General features: G+C 38.0%; 1 protein-coding gene across 1 annotated transcript; it reads left to right on the top strand.

Annotated features, from left to right (window-relative positions):
- The first annotated feature begins 272 nt into the window (after positions 1-272).
- On the top strand, positions 273-17,566 carry jpt1a (Jupiter microtubule associated homolog 1a). Its single transcript, XM_063476509.2, has 5 exons — positions 273-467; positions 2,790-2,932; positions 15,048-15,145; positions 15,424-15,451; positions 15,964-17,566. The coding sequence occupies exons 1-5, from the start codon at positions 412-414 to the stop codon at positions 16,095-16,097; spliced, it is 459 nt and encodes a 152-aa protein (XP_063332579.1). The 5' UTR covers positions 273-411; the 3' UTR covers positions 16,098-17,566.
- The last annotated feature ends 1,136 nt before the right edge of the window (positions 17,567-18,702 follow it).

Raw genomic sequence — 18,702 nt, 5'->3', positions numbered from 1 at the left:
TATGCATACGGTCCAGCTCTAACCAGACAAAACCGGAAATCTGAAAATCGGCTTCAAATTTAAATTCGAAGGTGTCATTTTTGTTAAAGGTTAGATAGCAAAGAGCAACTCCTCAGCTGCAAAATTTGTATTCCTAAGCACAAAATTATACAGTTTCACGTGAGATAATTGAATCACAGAATCGCAGGCCTTTTTTCCCCCACAGTTGTCTTATTTTATTTTGGAAAAACAGCCGGAAGTGAGATCTCTTTCGTCGTTTAGTTCCACACTGGTCCTCTCAGACTGGAAGCAGGTTGACTGGGAGCCACCAGCTAGGGTGGATAGTGATGAGGTGGTGAAATACTGCTTATGAGAGTGTAGTTTGGTTGCATACTGATAGACTTAACATACTGTACGACATCTTGTGCAAAAATGACGACTACTACGACATTTCAAGGGATGGAGCCCGGTGCTAAAAGCAGTTCCAGGTAAAAGGCGTCTTTCAGACCTCTGTGTATCCGTTAGCCATCCACCATGAAGCCAACAAGTCCAGCATCCTCTGACTTTACCCCAACGCGACACACAGGCTAACGGAGAAAAATAGACGACCGTTTTGTTTTGCCCCTGCCTGTAATTGTTACTAAAGCGCCTAGACATAGTTTGAAAGTAAAGCCGTCGACGATACAATTATGAAGCTTGCTACCACGCCTTCCTATTTTGCCCATCCGGATATAGCATTCGAACGTGAACGTTAGTTAGCAAGACAACACGCCTGTACCGCTGCCTTTTGTGGAGAGAGGATGCTTAGCGAGCTGATGCAGACTAATCGTGGTTCCGAGGCCTTTTATGCCTTCGTGTGTTTGTACTGCATTTCCTTCTTGAGTATTTTGTGGTTATTGTTTGGAAAACGTAGGGGAGTAAATATATATTCATTCAGCTGGGTGGGGTTCCCGCAGATTTCTGATCAGGGAAGCGAGATTATTATCGGAGGTGCAGTAAGACATGCTTTAGTCTGTCTTGCATATGGTCTGATTGAGGCGAGGGCCATGTTACTGCTGGCCACACCTGGCATTATATAGACCATACACTGAATTCCACGTGTATTGTATTAGTTTATTAGATGCAATGAACATCTGATTTAAGACCAAGATAAAACAAAACAAACAAATTAGCACTATTTAAACGAATGAGTTTTCAGAAAGTTATATGGTTATTGTAGCAAATTCAATAGCACCATAATTACAGTGCAGTTAGACAAAAGCATATTTTAATCATCATCACACTGTAAAAACACAAATTGTTGTTATCTTTAAGTTTTTTGGAAACGTATACCAAAATAACATTGATAAAATCTGCTGCATATACAGCAGAGAAAATTAAGTTTCTCAATTATATAGTCTCAATTACCCATGTATAAGGCACATCTGTATAAGGCACATGAGTTGGAATTAATTTACGCTACCAAAATAACAGTCACAGCACAAAGGTGCTCATAATACATTGTATTAATATAGTTTTGCAGTTGTCATAAGTTAGGTAATACAAAATGTAGTAGGAGATATGAGGATTAAATATTTACTTGGATGGATGACCTTTACTAAATATTTACTTTCACAATATTTGAAGAATCAAGGTATTCTGACACCTGTCATTTATACACAAACCATAAACACGCATATGCCACACCTGGGCATAAGGTATAATCCACATATTTAGCACTGTTAAATAGCCTAGCCTATTTTTAAGCATAATAACTAGCATAATATATCACGTAAATCACAGGTTAGTAATAATTATTGTCATTATTATATTTAATTGTTTTAGTGCACCATACATGCCATACATTATTGATTTTGAAAGGCTCCTGTTATTTTCTAAAACTATATTTTTCCAGTTTTGCTTGTTTATTTTTATCAATACTGTTCTTACTTTCAGATAAATGTAGATTGCAATAACTTTATATGTCGCAGATTTTCCACTGCCCATTACCCAGAGTTCTTTAATAGAATCCCATAATAGACTGGGTTTTTTTTTTTTTTTTTTGCACCAATTATATACTGAACATGGTTGTATTTATGAATTAAACTCTTCAAATATCATGATATCACATCTATAGATCCGAGGTTTCGGGTGATATATTTATTTGATAGATATATCTCTCAAGTCTGTCTCGGTGTATAATATTCTAAACAGCAACTGAGTTGTGAGGTTATGTGGTGTAAAGAAAATTTTAGCCATTTAGTAATTTACATTTCTTTCTTTACCACTTAAAATCTTTCAGATGTACCGAAACCCCATCGCTTAGTGTAATAAATCTGTCTGATTCATTACCGGGATTAATCTAGTTTTATGTTTTCACTTTTATTTTATGTTTCATTAAGAATTTTTAGTTTCAGTTAGTTTCACAAGGGAGGTTGCTCATTTCGGTTTAGTGATTTTGTTTTATTTTTATTCGTTTATTTGTTTCGTCATTATCAGTGTCCCCACAGCAGGTAGATCCGCATTTTTCATATGGCAGATGATTTTTTTTGACTGACCTTCCTGCTCACTGCTCAAGGGATCCATGTTTCCTTCCTGGAATGAACCTAATATGTTAGTTTTCAGTTTTGTTTTAGTTAATTATAAAAACCTGTAGTCGTGACTCTTACACACTCCCCCCACTGGGACGCTCATTGTTGTACGAGCCAAAACACAATTCACTGAATTTTATTGACATGAGTATAAGCGAAGCATTAATTCTAAGGCATAACATTTAATAAATACATATAAATATTGGTAGAGAAGAAACAGAAGAGTCTCTCTCTTTCCAGGGTTTTGCGCCCTCCTGGTGGTGGCTCCAACATTTCACTTGGTGCAGATGAGGAGAAGCCGCCTGTCCGGAAAAACAAGATGGCGTCTAGCGTTTTTGCTGAGCCAGAAGACCCTTATGCTAATCGAAGGAACAACCCACCAGGTAATATCTGCATCACATCTGCACATATGTTGCTTTTGTCAAAAAACCTACAGCTCAATTTGCCATAGCCATCTTATTTAGAAAATGTATCTTAGGTGTTAGAAAACCAGTAATAACAACAAGCAAGTTTACAGATATTTATTGTGGTTTTTCCAGAATCTGTTTCCAGTCATGATATTTCACACAGCAGGTTAGCTTCCCAAAAGATCGTGATTATAAATTGGACCAAAAGTGTTTGTCTCGTAATCAACAAGTTTGCAGAAATCTTGAATATTTGTGTAGTTTTGACTGCTTCAATTCCTTGTTGAAGCACAGGGTTTATTATTTAAAATTAAAATTTTCAGAATGGCCTTTTTAATTTAACTTAATTATTTTTATAGCGCCAATTCACAACAGCAGCAATTTTATATTGTAGGATGAAGACCCTGTAATATTAGACAAAAAAACCCCAAACAAACCCAAACTACAGTATATTAAATGCAGTAGTGGTGTATAAACACACAGGGAATGAAAAGCGATGAGTGAAGAAGAAATACTCAGTAGATCACGGGAACCCCCTTAGTAACCTAAGGCTATTACAGCATAACTAAAGAATGGTTCAGGGTAACTTGACTCAGTCCTAACTACATGCTTTGTCAGAAAGGAATGTTTTAAGCCTAATCAAAAAGTAGAGAGGGTCCCAAATCCAAACTGGGAGCTGGTTCCATACTAGATTGACCTGTTAAGTTGAAGACTTAACAGGTTGCTGTTGCCCCGATTCTACTTTTAAAAAAACTACGAACTTTAAGTAAGCCTGCATTCTGAGAGTGAAGTGCTCTGTTAGAACACAAAGCCATGGGAGAACAGCAGTGGTTTATTTTTATAGTTTCTGTCAGAACACTGCACCATTCTGGAGAAACTGAAGGCTTTTCAGGGAGCGTTTAGAGCAGACTGTTAGTAAGGATTTACAAAAGTCCAGCCTAGAAGTGTTAAATGTACAAACTAGCTTTTCAGCATCACGTTTCAGACTTTTTTTGCGCAAGCTGAATGAAGTAAGTGCTACATATTTGTTTAATGTGCGTGTTGAAGGACATATTCTGATCAAAAATGACTGCAGGCTAAAGAGTAAGTATCTGGTTAGACAACATGTTCCAAAGATTGTTAAGACGGAGTACAATAACTTCAAATGTCTGAATTGAGAGGTAGGAAATAGGGGTGGGTTTTAATAATCGATTCATCGATTAAAATCGATTCTGGCTTGGATAACGTGAAATCGATTCATTAAAATCCTGAATCGATTTTTTAATATAAATTTATTTTGCCCGAAACGCCAGAATCTCAGGTGAAACCTCACAAAATTTCAACAACCACCAAACAGCTAAGACAGTAAATGAGAGCAGGTACACGGATTCTGCACAAGGACGTAAACACACAGCGCGGACCCGCGGATCAGAATCAGTGAGATGTCGCCTTTTTCACCTGACGGGCGCTGCAGCTTTTAGCGGCTGCGCGCGCTCCCTCGGACGGCAATCACTTTCTGGCAGACAATCACTTTTTGGCACAACAACAGCACGGACACGGCCGGGGCTGAAAGCCGACAGCTCGCTGATTCTGATGTTTCGGCGGGTCCGCGCTTTGTGTTCACGCCCTTTTTGCGCTGATTCTAAAGCTGTTAGTTTTATCTCTCTCCAAACAATATTGACCGAACCAGCAGCAAAAGAAGTTCCAAACTACGCTTCACATAAACATCGCCATGAATTCCTTCTGACGTTTACTGTTTTGCTGCCACCACGATAAAATCACACTTCATGCACAGCTCTCTCTCTCTCTCTGTACTGTTTTCTGCATTATGCGCTTGCTTGTTACGCACAAGTCTACCGTTGTTTACAGTGCTGTCGGCCGCTGTTTTTTTCCATTTACATACTTCTGAAAAGAAAACCTAATTTCTGCCGTTCAATACTGAACAAATTTAAACTTTTTAAAATTATGCAAAATGCAGAATGCTTAGCCGTGTCTCTAATAAAACCGCTGTAACGTCAGAGGTAACGTTCATATGTTGATTAATGGTTTTCTTTCGTTTTTGATGTACTGCAGAATATTTTTATAAAATCCCAGGCCAGGAAAATCACCTTCATGTTTTTCTGTGTTATATCTTCAGCTACTTTGACACAAAGGCATCTGCTGTGACGCTTACACCTTTGATAAAGTCTTGCATGTGTCAGCTTCCTTTTTATAGATACAAAAATATGTAAATGTACTGATCTGAATTATAATATTTCTGACTGTCAAAATTTCCCAGATTCAAATCGAATTTAATTGAATCGAATCGAATCGAATTAAATCGAATCGTGGATTGAATCGATTCGGGACCTTGTGAATCGGAAACAAATCGATTCTAGAAATCAGTGACGATACCCAGCCCTAGTAGGAAATAAGAAGCAATCCAGACCTTTGTTTTTAAGACATACCTATAGCTTAACTAAGGCTACGTTCATACTGCAGGTCTTAATGCTCAATTCCGATTTTTTGATCAAATCCGATTTTTTTGTCTGCTTGTTCACACTACAAATAAAATGCGACAGCAAACGCGCTCTAGTGTGAACGCTCAAAGCGGCCCGCATGCGCAAAAGAAGATGTCACACACAACGCGCTCTGTTTAGACCCAGAGCAAACAATATTGTTTGACTGATGGCCCTTAATATAAAGACTTCGGACTTTACGTTTCCCAATTTTTGCTTTAAGTTATTTTGTTATTTACATAATAATGTAAATAACCTAATAATGATCCTTATTGCTGTTTTAGAGGAGCGGTGCTTCAAAGGATAGTTGCAGATTTCGGTCAGAATCTGCAGATTATACAGTACAAATAAAATGTTCACGTTTCTCCAATGTTGTCTTCCCAACAGTTTCACTAACATCTACACTGGATGGCCAGGAAGCGTTCGCGATGTCTTCTCGGGCGCTTCTCCGGCGCTGATAATTGGCGTCTGTCTCGTGTCAGTGACGTAAAAGACAGATTTAATGCGACATGACCGTTCAAACAGCAGTCGCTTTCTAAAACATCGGATATGTATCGGATTCAGTACCACATACGAAAGTGACCCAGATCGGATTTGAAAATATCGGATTTGTGCCGTTCACACTGTCATACCATGATCGGATATGGGTCGCATAGGGTCAAAAAAATCAGATTTGATGCGCTTTCGCCTGCAGTGTGAACGTAGCCTAATTGATTGTCATGTGGCCTCATGGATATATACATCCGGGTATCATCTGCATCATCTGAAAATAAATAGTCATTGTCTCAGTGTAGAAACCTCTGGAACGCCATGGTTTAATAAGTCTTATTGTTGCCGTGCTGAATATATACAGTTGTGGGTATGAATGTGATGATAAGTTTGGTCTTTTAATGATTTCTTTGAAATATTATTGTGGTAGAATGATTGTACAGCATAGATCTTTAATGATTTTGAAAAACAAAAATGGGGTGCACAACTTTGAATTTGTTTATGATTTTTTTCTAATCCACACATGGTCAAAAGTATACATATACCCACTAATATTTGGTTAAATGGCACTTAGCAAGAAATCTCGACCTCGACCAGATGCTTTTAGTAGTCCTTAACAAGCTTCTGGCATAATTCTGGCTGGATCTTTGACCGCTTGTTTTGGCTCATAGAGTTCATTTAAATTGGTTGGTTTCCTGGCACAGACTTGGCTTTTAGGTATAATTCACAAATTGTCAGTAGAGTTAAAAAGGGTTGGTCGGGGCTTTGGGTAGGCCATTCTAAATGGATTAGAGAAAGTCCAAAACAAATTAAAACTTGTGCACCCAATTCTTGAATTTTTTTTTAAATCATTAAAGATGTATGCTGTACAATCATTCCATCCTGAAAAAAAGAAGTTCAAAGAAATGATAGAAAAACCAAACTTATCATGACATTCATGCACATGACAATGGTATGTAGACTTTTGGCCTTAAGTGTACTTTCCTAAATGTAGATTGATGCACAACAACAAAAAAACACAGAAAAAAGGAAATGAAACTAGACATGAGGTAAATATGATGCTAGGTATTGCAATTTTTATTTGCTTCTCTTGTTCCAGAGCATTTTCCCCAAGTGAGCACGAGACACACCTAAAAAGAAAATAAATTATTTAAACATCAACATAATTTTAAAAGTACATCTTACAAAAGAGGTCTATTACGCATAGAGCTAGCACAAGCATTTCTCATGCTTTCCGACCTTTGGAAAAAATCAAAATAAAACTCCAAGTTTATTGTGATAGATACTTTCTTTTAAACAATATAGCTACAAAAATGGCTCTTCAATACTGAATGTCTACTGTAAATTTGAAGATCTCAGGGTCTCTAGTGAAACAGTTTTTAATGTATGATATTAGAAATATATTATAAATTGCCATTAGTAAATTTATCCTTGTATCATTTGGGGAAATGGCCTCTGGATACCTTTTGGCAACTTAAGCTAGACACTGTTTTGATAGGCCTGTAAAAAGAGTGGTAGGAAGTATTACATATAATGGTGTGTTGGTGGAAAGTCCGAGACGTGAATAACCATGTGATGACATCAGTGTAAAATACACTTCACCAAGAAAGTAGCTGACCATCAGGAAGCCTACATCAGGAAGTGTTCAAGGGTCTATTAATATATGGGGGAATTTACTTAACAATAGAGAGTAGTTTAGTATTAACAATCGTTTCATCTTCTGAGCCACACAATAAAGATTTGAGTAATACTATAGTACCTACAGGATCTTTTAAAGTCCTGTATGATTTCATACCGAATGCAAGAAAAGCTTCCTCACAGTTCCTTCCTCCTTTTTTACTTCTCATATTGAGTGGTTAAAAGTAATAGTCCTCTCTTTGTTCTGAAAATTTAAGCTGGATATAATTCACTCAAGCCCCATCTTTCAGTTCCTTCTTTTACTTCTCTGTGTTTTGGTGTTTTGAGAAGTGAGACACTTGTCCTGAGTTGTTTTGAACTTTGATTAAGCAGAGTAAGGTCTTCTTCGAATTAGCAGGCTCAAGTATATTTCTTTCCTTCTCCTTTCAAGAAGTGATTTACTCACAGTCACTGAGCAGGTTTCTTTTTTTCTGCTTACTTACCTAACCTGACCTGCAACTGCCACAGCATGTTTGTCAAAGACAAGAGAGAGAGTAAGAGATTTATGTGTTTACAGAGACATGTGGAGTGGTATGGTATCACATTACATTTTTGTTTAACACAGTAATGTAATGTTATTTTACTGAATTGAGTAATCACATTATATTTAAAAATCAAAAAAATTAATAAATGAATTCCAAGCATGTTTTTTTCAATTATTTCCACAATGATTGATGTAAAAAGAAAAAAAAAATCAAACATGGAATTTTTTTTCACATACTTCCGCACAGTCAGCTGATTCCAGTTGGTGTGCTTGGAGAAGGAAAATGGTAGAGTAGTTTACAGCTTTTTAGAAGTGGAGATATCTGCATTACTTATATTTCTCCTTTATAGCATTCAAGCCTTAGTTCGTACCTGTGGCTGTTTCTACAGTTGAGTGGCCGCTGCTGCAAAGTACTCTCTGGGCTGGTGTTTAACTTTGCTGTTGTCTTTGTGTTAAATCTTAAAGAAACAGCTTGCGTATCTCTTCATTAGAGTAGTAATTTGTGCCCTTGTTTGGGCTTTTAATTATGTGAAAATGCAATTCAGCAACTCATGAATAGGAATAAATTTATCTGTTTATTTTTCATTGACCAAATGTCAAATTCTCAGTTGTTTTATGTCACGGTTCTCCATTGCATGCTTTTATAAGCTCAAAGTACACATTCACATAAACTAATTATCATAAACGCTTCCTTGTTCTTTCTCAGAAGTGGATTTATTGTAATCCTGTGACGTCATGAATGCTGCCAAGTCTAGACTGTCTGGAAATAAAGCAACAGGCACTCTATCTAAAAAAACACCCACATTTTTGTGCTCACTATGTTCAGAACTCATGATCACTTTATTAGGTACACCTGTTGGACTGTGCATTAACACAAATATCTAATTGGGCAATCACATAACAGCAAATCAGTGTATTTAGCCATCCAGGCTAGGTTAATTGGATAAATAATGACGTGTATCAGTGGTTTACCCTGGTGGTGGAATGTAAATTTTGGGTGTCTTAGTACCAATTGAGTAGGGCAGCAAACAAAAGATTATTTTGGCAGTCGGCTAATCTGCCAATGATTTTTTTTTTTTGATTAGTCAATTAATTCAATGCAATTCAATAACATTTATACAGCGCCAAATCACAAAAACAGTCGCCTCATATATTGTGTCCCAAATCCAAACTGGAAGCTGGTTCCACAGAAGAGGGGCCTGAAAACTAGGGGTGGGTTTTGGTAATTGATTTATCGATTAAAATCTATTCTAGCTTGGATAACGTGATATTGATTTTTAAATATAAATTTATTTTGCCCGAAATGCCAGAATCTCAGGTTAAACCTCACAAAATTTCAACAACCACCAAACAGCTAAAACAGTAAATGAGAGCAGGTACACGGATTCTGCACTAAGATGTAAACACAAAGCGCGGACCCGCCGACAGATCAGAATCAGTGAGATGTTGCCTTTCTCACCTGGTGGCACGGACACGGTCGGGGCACTGATTCTGATGTTTCGGCGGGTCTGCGCTTTGTGTTTACGCCCTTTTTTGCACTAGATTCTGAAGCTGGAGGTTTTTATCTCTCTCCAAACAACATTGACTGAACCAGCAGCAAAAGAAGATCCAAACTACGCTTCACATTTCGCTTCACATATCTTGAATTCCCTTTCTTACTTTTGCTGTTTCACTTCCAGCACGATAAAATCTCACTTCAGGCACAGCTCTCTCTCTCTCTCGCTCTCTCTTTCTCTCTCTCTCTCTCTCTCAGTGTACTTCAAGAACAGTTTCCCGTCTAAAAATCTCAGTTTTCTCCATTATTTGCTTGCTTATTACCCACCAGTCTACCGTTGTTTACAGTGCTGTCAGCCGCTGTTTTTTTTTCCTTTTACTTACTTCCGAAAAGAAAGCCTCATTTCTGCAGTTAAATAGGCTACTGAACAAATTTAAACTTTTTAAAATTATGCAAAATTGCAAAATGCTTAACTGTGCCTCTAATAAAACCTCTGTAACTTTGCTCTGCTTCCCTTCAGCAGCATCAGGTACTGTTCATCGAATCGAATTGTGGATCGAATCAATTCGGGACCTTGTGAATCGGAATTGAATCGATTCTAGAAATCAGTGACGATACCCAGCCCTACTGAAAACTGAAGACTCTGCCTCCCATTCTACTTTTAAATACTCTAGGAACAAGAAGTAATCCTGCAGTGTTGTGCTCTAATGGAGTGATATGGTACTATAAGGTCATTAAAATAAGATGGGGCCTGATTATTTAAGATCTTGTATGCGAGGAGCAGGATTTTGAATTGAATTCTGGATTTAACAAGGAGCCAATGAAGGGAAGCCAATACAGGAGAAATATGCTCTCTCTTTCTAGTCCCTGTCAGTACTCTTGCTGCAGCATTTTGGATTAACTGAAGGCTTTTCAGGGAGTTTTTTGGACATCCTGGTAATAATGAATTACAGTAGTCCAGCCTGGAAGTAATAAATGCATGAACTAGTTTTTCAGAGTCCCTCTGAGACAAAATATTTCTAATTTTAGAGATATTGTGCAAATGGAAGAAAGCAGTCCTACATATTTGTTTAATATTTGCTTTTAATGACATATCATGGGAAAAAATGACTGACATTCTAAAAATGACAGTGTTACTGGAGGCCAAGGTAATGCCATCCAGAGTAAGTATCTGGTTAGATACCATATTTCTAGGAATTTTAGGGCCGAGTGCAATAACCTCAGTTTTATCTAAAGTTAGAAGCAGAGAGTTAGCGGCCATCCAGGTCTTTATGTCTTTAAGACATTCCTGCATTTTAACTAATTGGTGTGTGTTACCTGGCTTCATGGATAGATAGAGCTGGGTGTCATCTGTATAGCAGTGAAAATATATACTATGTCTTCTGATGATACTGCCTAAGCGAAGCATGTATAATATAAACAGAATTGGTCCTAGCACTGAACCCTGTGGATCTCCATAATTAACCTAGGTTTATGTAGACGACTCTCCATTTACATGAACAAATTGGAGTCTTTTAGATAGATATAATACAAACTACTGCAGCGCAGTACCTGTAATACACACAGCGTGCTCTGATCGCTCTAATTGAATATTATGGTCAACAGTATCGAACGCTGCACTGAGGTCTAGCAGGACAAGAGATGATACCACCGTCAGAGGCCACAAAAAGATCATTTGTAACCTTCACTAAAGCTGTTTCTGTGCTGTGATGAGCTCTGAAACCTGACTGAAACTCTTCAAATTAGCCATTCCTCTGCAGATGATCTGACTACTACTCTTTCAAGAATTTTTGAGATGAAAGGAAGGTTGGAGATTGGCCTATAATTAGCTAAGACAGCTGGGTCAAGAGACAGTTTAACTACTGCCAGCTTGAAGTCCTGTGGTAGCCCATTATTAGAGATAGGTTGATCATATTTAGGATTGACGCATTAATTAATGGCAGGACTTCTTTGAGCTGTCCTGTAGGAATGGGGTCTAAAAGACACATTGAGGGTTTGGAGGAAGTAATTATTGAAGTTAACTCAGAAAGATCGATTGGAGAAAAAGACTCTAAATAAATATCAATGGTACTGAAAGTAACCGTGGATAATGTTACATATGTGAGTTGATTATGAGTCATTTGTTCTCTAATGGTTAAAATTTTTTTGTGAAGAAGTTCATGAAGTCATTACTAGTTAACTTTAAAGGAATGGTTTGGCTACAGTGCTGAAGAGAAACCTAGGGTTGTTCTTATTTTCTTCAATCAGTGAAGATGTTCTAACTTTACAGAGGGCTTTTTCAAAAAGCAGCAAACTATTCTTCCAAGCTAAATGATGACCTTCTAAATTTGTATAACGCCTTTTCCTCTCCTGCTTACCAGTTATCTGCATTAAGGTGTGTGTTTTAGAGTTACACCAGGGAGTCAAGTACTTCTGATTTGAGGCCTTATTTTTCACAAGAGCTAAAGTATCCAGAGTCGTATGTAGTGAGGAGGCAAAGTTATTAACAAGATAATCGACCTCTGTTGGAGTAGTGTTCAGGTAGCTTCTCTGCTCTGTGTTGGTACAGGGCATTGAAGATGACAACAGTGGGTGGATTATATTCTTAAACTTAGTTACAGCGCTTTCAGAAATACATCTACTGTGAAATCTACTCCCCACTGCTGTGTAATCTATTATTGTAAATTTAAATGTTCTTAGGAAATGATCAGACAGGAGATGGTTTTCAGGAAGCACTATTAAATGTCAGCTTCTATGCTATATGTTAAAACAAGATCTAGAGTGTGATTAAAGTGGTGGGTGGGTGCTTTTACATTTTGAGAGAGGTCAGTTGAGTCTAATAACAGATTAAATGCCGTGTTGTTGACTCCAGGGTGCGGACATTTTAAATGCCTTAAACGTCTTCCTGTAGTGTATTGCAGATATAAAAACATATTTGTGTGGTTTTAGAATATGACGCATCAAGATCAAAATTGCATGTTGACAATTTTTCTAGTCAGCGTCATCAACTGTGTCGATGAATCACTACAGCCCTACAGTTGAGCATTGTCTGAATGCAACAGCCTACCTGAACAGTTTTGCAGACAATGCTCCATGTTTTCATGACCACAATGTACTAATCTTCTTATAGCTGCTTCCTGTAGGATAGTATGCCATGCCACAAAGCTCAAACCATCTCATATTCGTTTCTTGAACAATGTGCTCACTGTACTCAAATTGCCTGATCAGTCACCTGAGCATCTTTGCAATGTGCTGAACCGGAAGATTTCCATTATGGATGTCTGTCAAATCTGCAGCAACTGCATATCATCAGTATGGATCAACGTCTCTGAGTTTCCAGCACCTTGTTGAATCTCCAACAGAAAGAATTAAGAAAGTTCTGAAAGCAAAATGTGGGACCTAAACAATACCAGCAAAGTGTAGCTAAAAATAAAAAGTGAGCAGTAAATGTAATTTTGACACAGAAGTTACTCTTCAAACTATGGAAATTACAGGTGGAAGTCTAATTTGAAATAAAATGTGTAGTATTACCCTGTAGATTATGCGTAGGATATAGTACAAATACTTAAAAATGAAAATGCTTAAAATGATTTTTTTATAACAGTGCTTGCGTCAGTGTATTATTTTGCACCTGCTGTACACACACAGTCATGCGTGCACAAGCCAGATGTTCTTATTGGCACAGACCTAAACCCCCAAACGCTAGAGTACTCACTCATGACTTCATGATTTACAAAGACAAACAGCTCCTGCGTGTCAAATATTTTATCCTTTACATATTTGGGGAAAGTAAAAACAAATGGCAGTAAAATGTTTAAGTGCAGATGACTCTGCTAGACAGATGTATCATGTTAGAAAGAGTTATTTAACCCTCTCAGGCTCAAATTAAGTTTTTTGTTGCTAATGCACAACCAATCCTGCAGTGGTACTTCTGAGTAAAAAAAAACCTCATAAAATATGTATGTGGGGTAATCAGGTTGTTAGTTTTTAACTGTTGCAAATCTGCAACACCTGCCCTGAGAGGGTTAATGAGGTATGAGAACATTTTGTATCTGTCTTTGTGGCAACAGAACTCAGTCAGTCTGTTAGAGAAAGTGCTCTGCTGACTATCCAGTTAAGTGGTGCGCAGGGTGATTTAGTTTATCATGACCTCATAAGGTCACGTTTTCTGAAAATCCTGTGAATGCAATAACTTGAGAACAAGAAGAATTTATACCATAGGTTTATCTACTAGGTGGCTGCAGAGTAGCACTGATGGCCGTCTCACCAGCATCGGTGCCGGTGACACCGAGAGATGTTAGCAGGATTTGCAGGCATTCATTCAGCCAAAAAACTCAGTTGGTCCTTTAGAATATGTTATAAAATGGGATGACAGTAAACTGGTACCTTTTATCTGATATAATAAATGTGCAAAAAAATAATAATACTGAAAAGTTTAAGAAGTTCATATTACGTAGTTGAAATGTCACATTAAGCTGTTGTCGATTTGGAGAATAGGACCACTTTTGTTTCGTGAGAACAAATTATAAAAATGTAAATTTGCTCTAGGTCTTTTTGGCCTTCTTCTCTACCCCCAATCATGTGCTGATAGACAGTATTTCTGAATAGCCGTTATTTATACCGAAACTGACAGACACATGCGTTGCTGTTAGGCTTGTGAATAAGGGTACTGAGAATGAACCAGAAACCCCCCGGAGGCGAAAAGGAAATGGCCTACACAGTAAAAGTGGCCTACGCAGGAGAACATGACTGCACATCTAAATTAACCTCAGTGTGAAAATGGTTGTTATAAGATGGACATTTCGTGCGAAAGTGTAACTAAAGAAATGTCAAACTTCCCCAGAGCACAATAGAAAACTGGAAGGTCATATGTAGGAGTCCAGTCAGTGCGCAGCTGTTTGAGTAGCTTCTATCATGAGATTGTTATTTCCTGTCCTCACAAATGTCATTTGTTACTTGCAAATATTTCAGGGGAAACTGAAAATGTGTCATTTATCTGCTTATAATCAGGCCATTTATTACATATTTGCATCTGGTTGCTTTTGGATGCATCGATCAATGCTCTCTAATTTAGGTGTCGTTGTTTTGTTTTGTTTTTCAATTAGATTTTGTAGAAAATCAGTGAAGAACGAAGTGTGTAGGATTGTGTCAGTCAGGCGTGTCTGACAGTTGGCTCGGTTTGGGGTTTATTTTAATCTCCGGGGTCTCATTGCCTCAGAGAAGTTTTATTGCCCCAATTCTCAGATGTTGTTATTCAGTGATGTTTTTTTGAGATGCCTTTTTATTTTCCACTGGTGGATCATTAAAACACAGTGCTTGAGACATGCTGGCAGTGATAAGGGATAGTCCCTATGTCTGTCTGCCTGTCTGTCCAGCTCTGCAGTCCAGACTGAAACAGCTCAACACAGACACATATAATACATGTTTATTTAAATTGGGATTGTCCTTCTCGTTATTCCCATTATTATTCCCAATATTTCATTCCTCTTCTAGGCGGGAAACCAACAGGTGTGCTGTGTGGAGAGCCATCGGCCCCCCTGAGGAGAGGAGGAAATCATACCACCAGTCACTTGGGGGACACCCCCACCACAGTAAGACAAAGGCTCAGATCATGAGTTGCACAAAGAAAGGAAGTGAAACTTGAGGCCAAACAAACAGCAAGAAACAGCTTAAGTACAAACTATTTAAAGTATCAATGTTTTCCTCTTCTTCCTTTTGAGAAATTACCAAATGACACTTGGGTTGTAACTAGTGCTATTGACCTGTGCTGTGAATTTGCGTTTTTCCATCAAAACAGATTCAAGTTGTACAAAATTCCTTTATGAAGGTGTCAAACATTCATCCTTTCTTTTCTGCTTATCTTGATTAGGATGGAGATATCTCTGTACGTGAAAATGGTAAGAGCATGTTTCTTGATCATCATTGTTATTTTAGTTCGAAACCTCCCTGCACCCCAACTGTTGGCACATTTATCCAAGTCAGTTTTAATATAATGCTTACAACACATACACAGAAAGGAGAGGAAAAGAAACACTGATATGGTAACATTATTATTCCCCCTGACTCCCCCAGTCTGCCTCCCTGAATTAACTATACATAAAGTTTAATGGTCTGCTTGAACTTAGAGTTGTAGAATCAGTTTACCAGGGGAAACTAAATATGTGCAAAGCAAAGAAACCTTGAAGCTTAGTGTTCAATTGAAAACAGGGCAGGAGAAGCAAATTATTGTTATCTGCAGTTGAGTTGAAATGGAGAGTAAACTGAAAACAACAGGAAACACCCACATGCAATGGTATTCATAGTTTGTTTAGAGAGTGAACACGATAAACTTGACACGCAGACTGTGCTTTCAAGAAGTCATAAGGGAACATTTCCTTCTTTATTTTGTAAACTGTCTTTTGATGCTCAGAAAACAGCGCTGCTGAGCCTGAAGTAGTTCCAGAGCAGCATGATGAGGCCCCCCAGGCTGAGGAACCCTCTGCAGGACTACCATCTGGCCGCCGAAACCCCCCCGGGGGCAAGTCCAGCCTGATCCTTGGTTGAAAGCCACTCGACTACCCCTCCTTACCTCCATTCATCTTCGAACATCTTTTTTATTTAAAGCAAGAATCCCCAGCTCATTTGTCTGTCCTGCAGGAATCCTCTGATGTCCAGCAGACACCAGTCTCCTCCACACCCCCAAGTGCATTGTTTTGATACCTCTTTTTTGAAAACCGTTTTGTACTGTTTTTATTGTTTGTTTATTTTGACAGAAGCACTTTATGTATTTCTATGTATACGGTTCAAAGTCTGCCTTTACCTCTGAAATACATTTGACCTGCCAGGTAGGGTACAAGGCTCACATTTCTCACATCAGCCAAATGGTAAATCTCCCCTAACTTTAATGCAACAGCACAAGCTGTGAATGAATAGAGAAGCATTTTGTAGAACACAAGCAAAGGAAAAAAAGCTTTTGCTCCGTGTTGATCTTTGACCCCATCTTGCATGCGTGTCCAGTCTTTAACGTATGAATGTGAGAAGAAACATAACTGTGAATTTTCTTCCGTTTAATCTGTTAAATACTTTTTCTTTTCTTTTTTGTGAAACAATTCTTGTTCTTGTTGTTGCATGAAGTTGGACTCTTTCTACTGATTATAGTATTATTATCCACAGATTCTCATAAATTACTGTCATTATGATCTGGAAAATGCAGACATTTGTCTTCAGTTGAGTACTGTAGGGTCACATGCCAGGTAAAATAAAAAAACAAAACAAAAAAAACAAAAGAAAGTTGGAACAAGCCGTTTTTGCTACTGTCTCGAGCATTAGATTATTGTAACCCCAGTGCCGGTTTTAAGTGCCCCGTGTTTTTATAGGTAAAATTTACTCCAAATTTTACTCTAAAGTGCGCCTGTTTGTGTGTTAGGCTACAGCATCAAACAAGGTTGGGTTTCTTAATTGCATCCTACCAGTATCACAGATGGGTGTTTTTTCCATTGCATTTGCATTGAAAATCCATGGACTGTTTATAGTCCCGACAGCTGTGTTCCTGGTAAACCCATCCTAGATTTGACAAGTGACCTTATGACAACCCAGCCTTCTTTTCACTGCTCTCCCCCTTTTATACATTAGTTGGTATTCTTGCTCACTGGAAATCTAGAACAATCTTTCTGTAACTTTCACGTGACATTATTCCAACCAAAATTCTTCTACTTGCTTCTGTCCTCTTGAGTCACCTGCATGGCAGCAAGCTGTCATGCAAGAAAATCTGCATTTTAAGTTTGCATTGTTTAGTGTTGTGTCTTTTTCTTATGTTTATTATGATGCAGCGCTTGCATCATACCATTTCCTGTTGCTGGATGTAAGTCACTGCTGAAATTTAAAATCAATAAATGGCACAAGTGGACATTGACATTAAATCAGTTTTGACCATCGGGTGTGTTTGTATATTTGTAGTGGCTGTTAGTTCATTTCACTTGGGGGAAAGAAACTTTACATGGCAGCCACTAATTTGCCTGATTAATAAAATAAAATATTATTTGAACAGTTACACCTGTAGAGCTATGAGTTTAACAGTATTTGGGTTTTATCCCTCAGCTATAAAAGGCTGATGGGGTATGGTCAACCAGGTGGGCGACCAAAGTTTGTGAATGTGAGAACGAGATGTAGGATTGGTGTTCCTACTAAAAATCATGGTCGAGTTGGAAGCTCGGGGACCTTGACCTCAAGGTCAGTGGTCAAGTTTTCTGAAAATCTTGTCATTGAGGCAACTCAAGAAGAAAATCACCTAGGGTTTTGGAATTGATGCCATAGCTGCATCTTCTTAATATCTTGGATTAGTTTGAATCTCAGTTGTGTTGACCTTAAGGTCTGTGATCAACTTTTGTGATAATCTTATGATTTCACAAGGACTTTCAAACTGATACGATAGGTGTGTAGCTGAGGTTATGGGTAATTTTAATCACTTATAAAGAATTTAAAGTACCACCGGAGTGACAGTCCCCAGAGTCAAGTACAGAAGTCAAGCGCTATGTTTTGAGGGCAAAAATATGTTTGTTTACCATTAAAAATGCAACAATGATTAAAAACATGACACAAAATCTAAACTGAGCATTATAAAAGTATATAAAGTATAGATCAAATATTTTCATGGTTGTAGCAATTAGTGGTTACACAAATGTAAAACAATCACACTTAACAAACCTGATTGAAAGAAGTAAAAGACAATCTGATGTGTTGCATTCCTGTTTTTGTGTGACTGACCACATGTGCTGAACAGACTGCATTGCATAAAAGCCTTTAGAAATGCCAAAAAAGTACCAGGCACCACATGTGGTCTTTAAGTTACAAGAAACTAAACGAACACTCTGATAACACATCAGATTTCAATGTAATGTTATGGACTGGGTAGTGTGTAGAAACAAAAGGATGCCACATCATGGAAACGGAAATTATCAGCCTACAGAGGGCTGAATTTAAAGACACCTCGAAAATCAAAGTGGAAAAAATGATGCGGCTGACAAGTGTATTTAAATTATTGTATGCCTGTCTGTCAGTGCCAGAGCATTTTTGTCCCAGGTCAGCCCTGCTGACAACAGGAGAGAAATTCCTAAAAAGACTACGGATGCCCTGGAGGATCCTCTTCTAGATCTGGACCCTTATCGTATCA

This window comes from Pelmatolapia mariae, linkage group LG6 (genome assembly GCF_036321145.2).
Source record: "Pelmatolapia mariae isolate MD_Pm_ZW linkage group LG6, Pm_UMD_F_2, whole genome shotgun sequence".
Lineage (NCBI taxonomy): Eukaryota > Metazoa > Chordata > Actinopteri > Cichliformes > Cichlidae > Pelmatolapia > Pelmatolapia mariae.
The sequence above is the reverse complement of the archived record's forward strand: the minus strand, read 5'-3'. Positions and strand labels throughout refer to the sequence as shown.

Bases quoted from the DNA above. Each gene is read 5' to 3' on its own strand.
- jpt1a (XM_063476509.2), top strand. From the start codon at position 412: ATGACGACTACTACGACATTTCAAGGGATGGAGCCCGGTGCTAAAAGC. The intron at 2,933-15,047 runs GTAATATCTGCA...TTCCTCTTCTAG, and splicing joins TCGAAGGAACAACCCACCAG to GCGGGAAACCAACAGGTGTG. The intron at 15,452-15,963 runs GTAAGAGCATGT...TTTGATGCTCAG, and splicing joins TATCTCTGTACGTGAAAATG to AAAACAGCGCTGCTGAGCCT.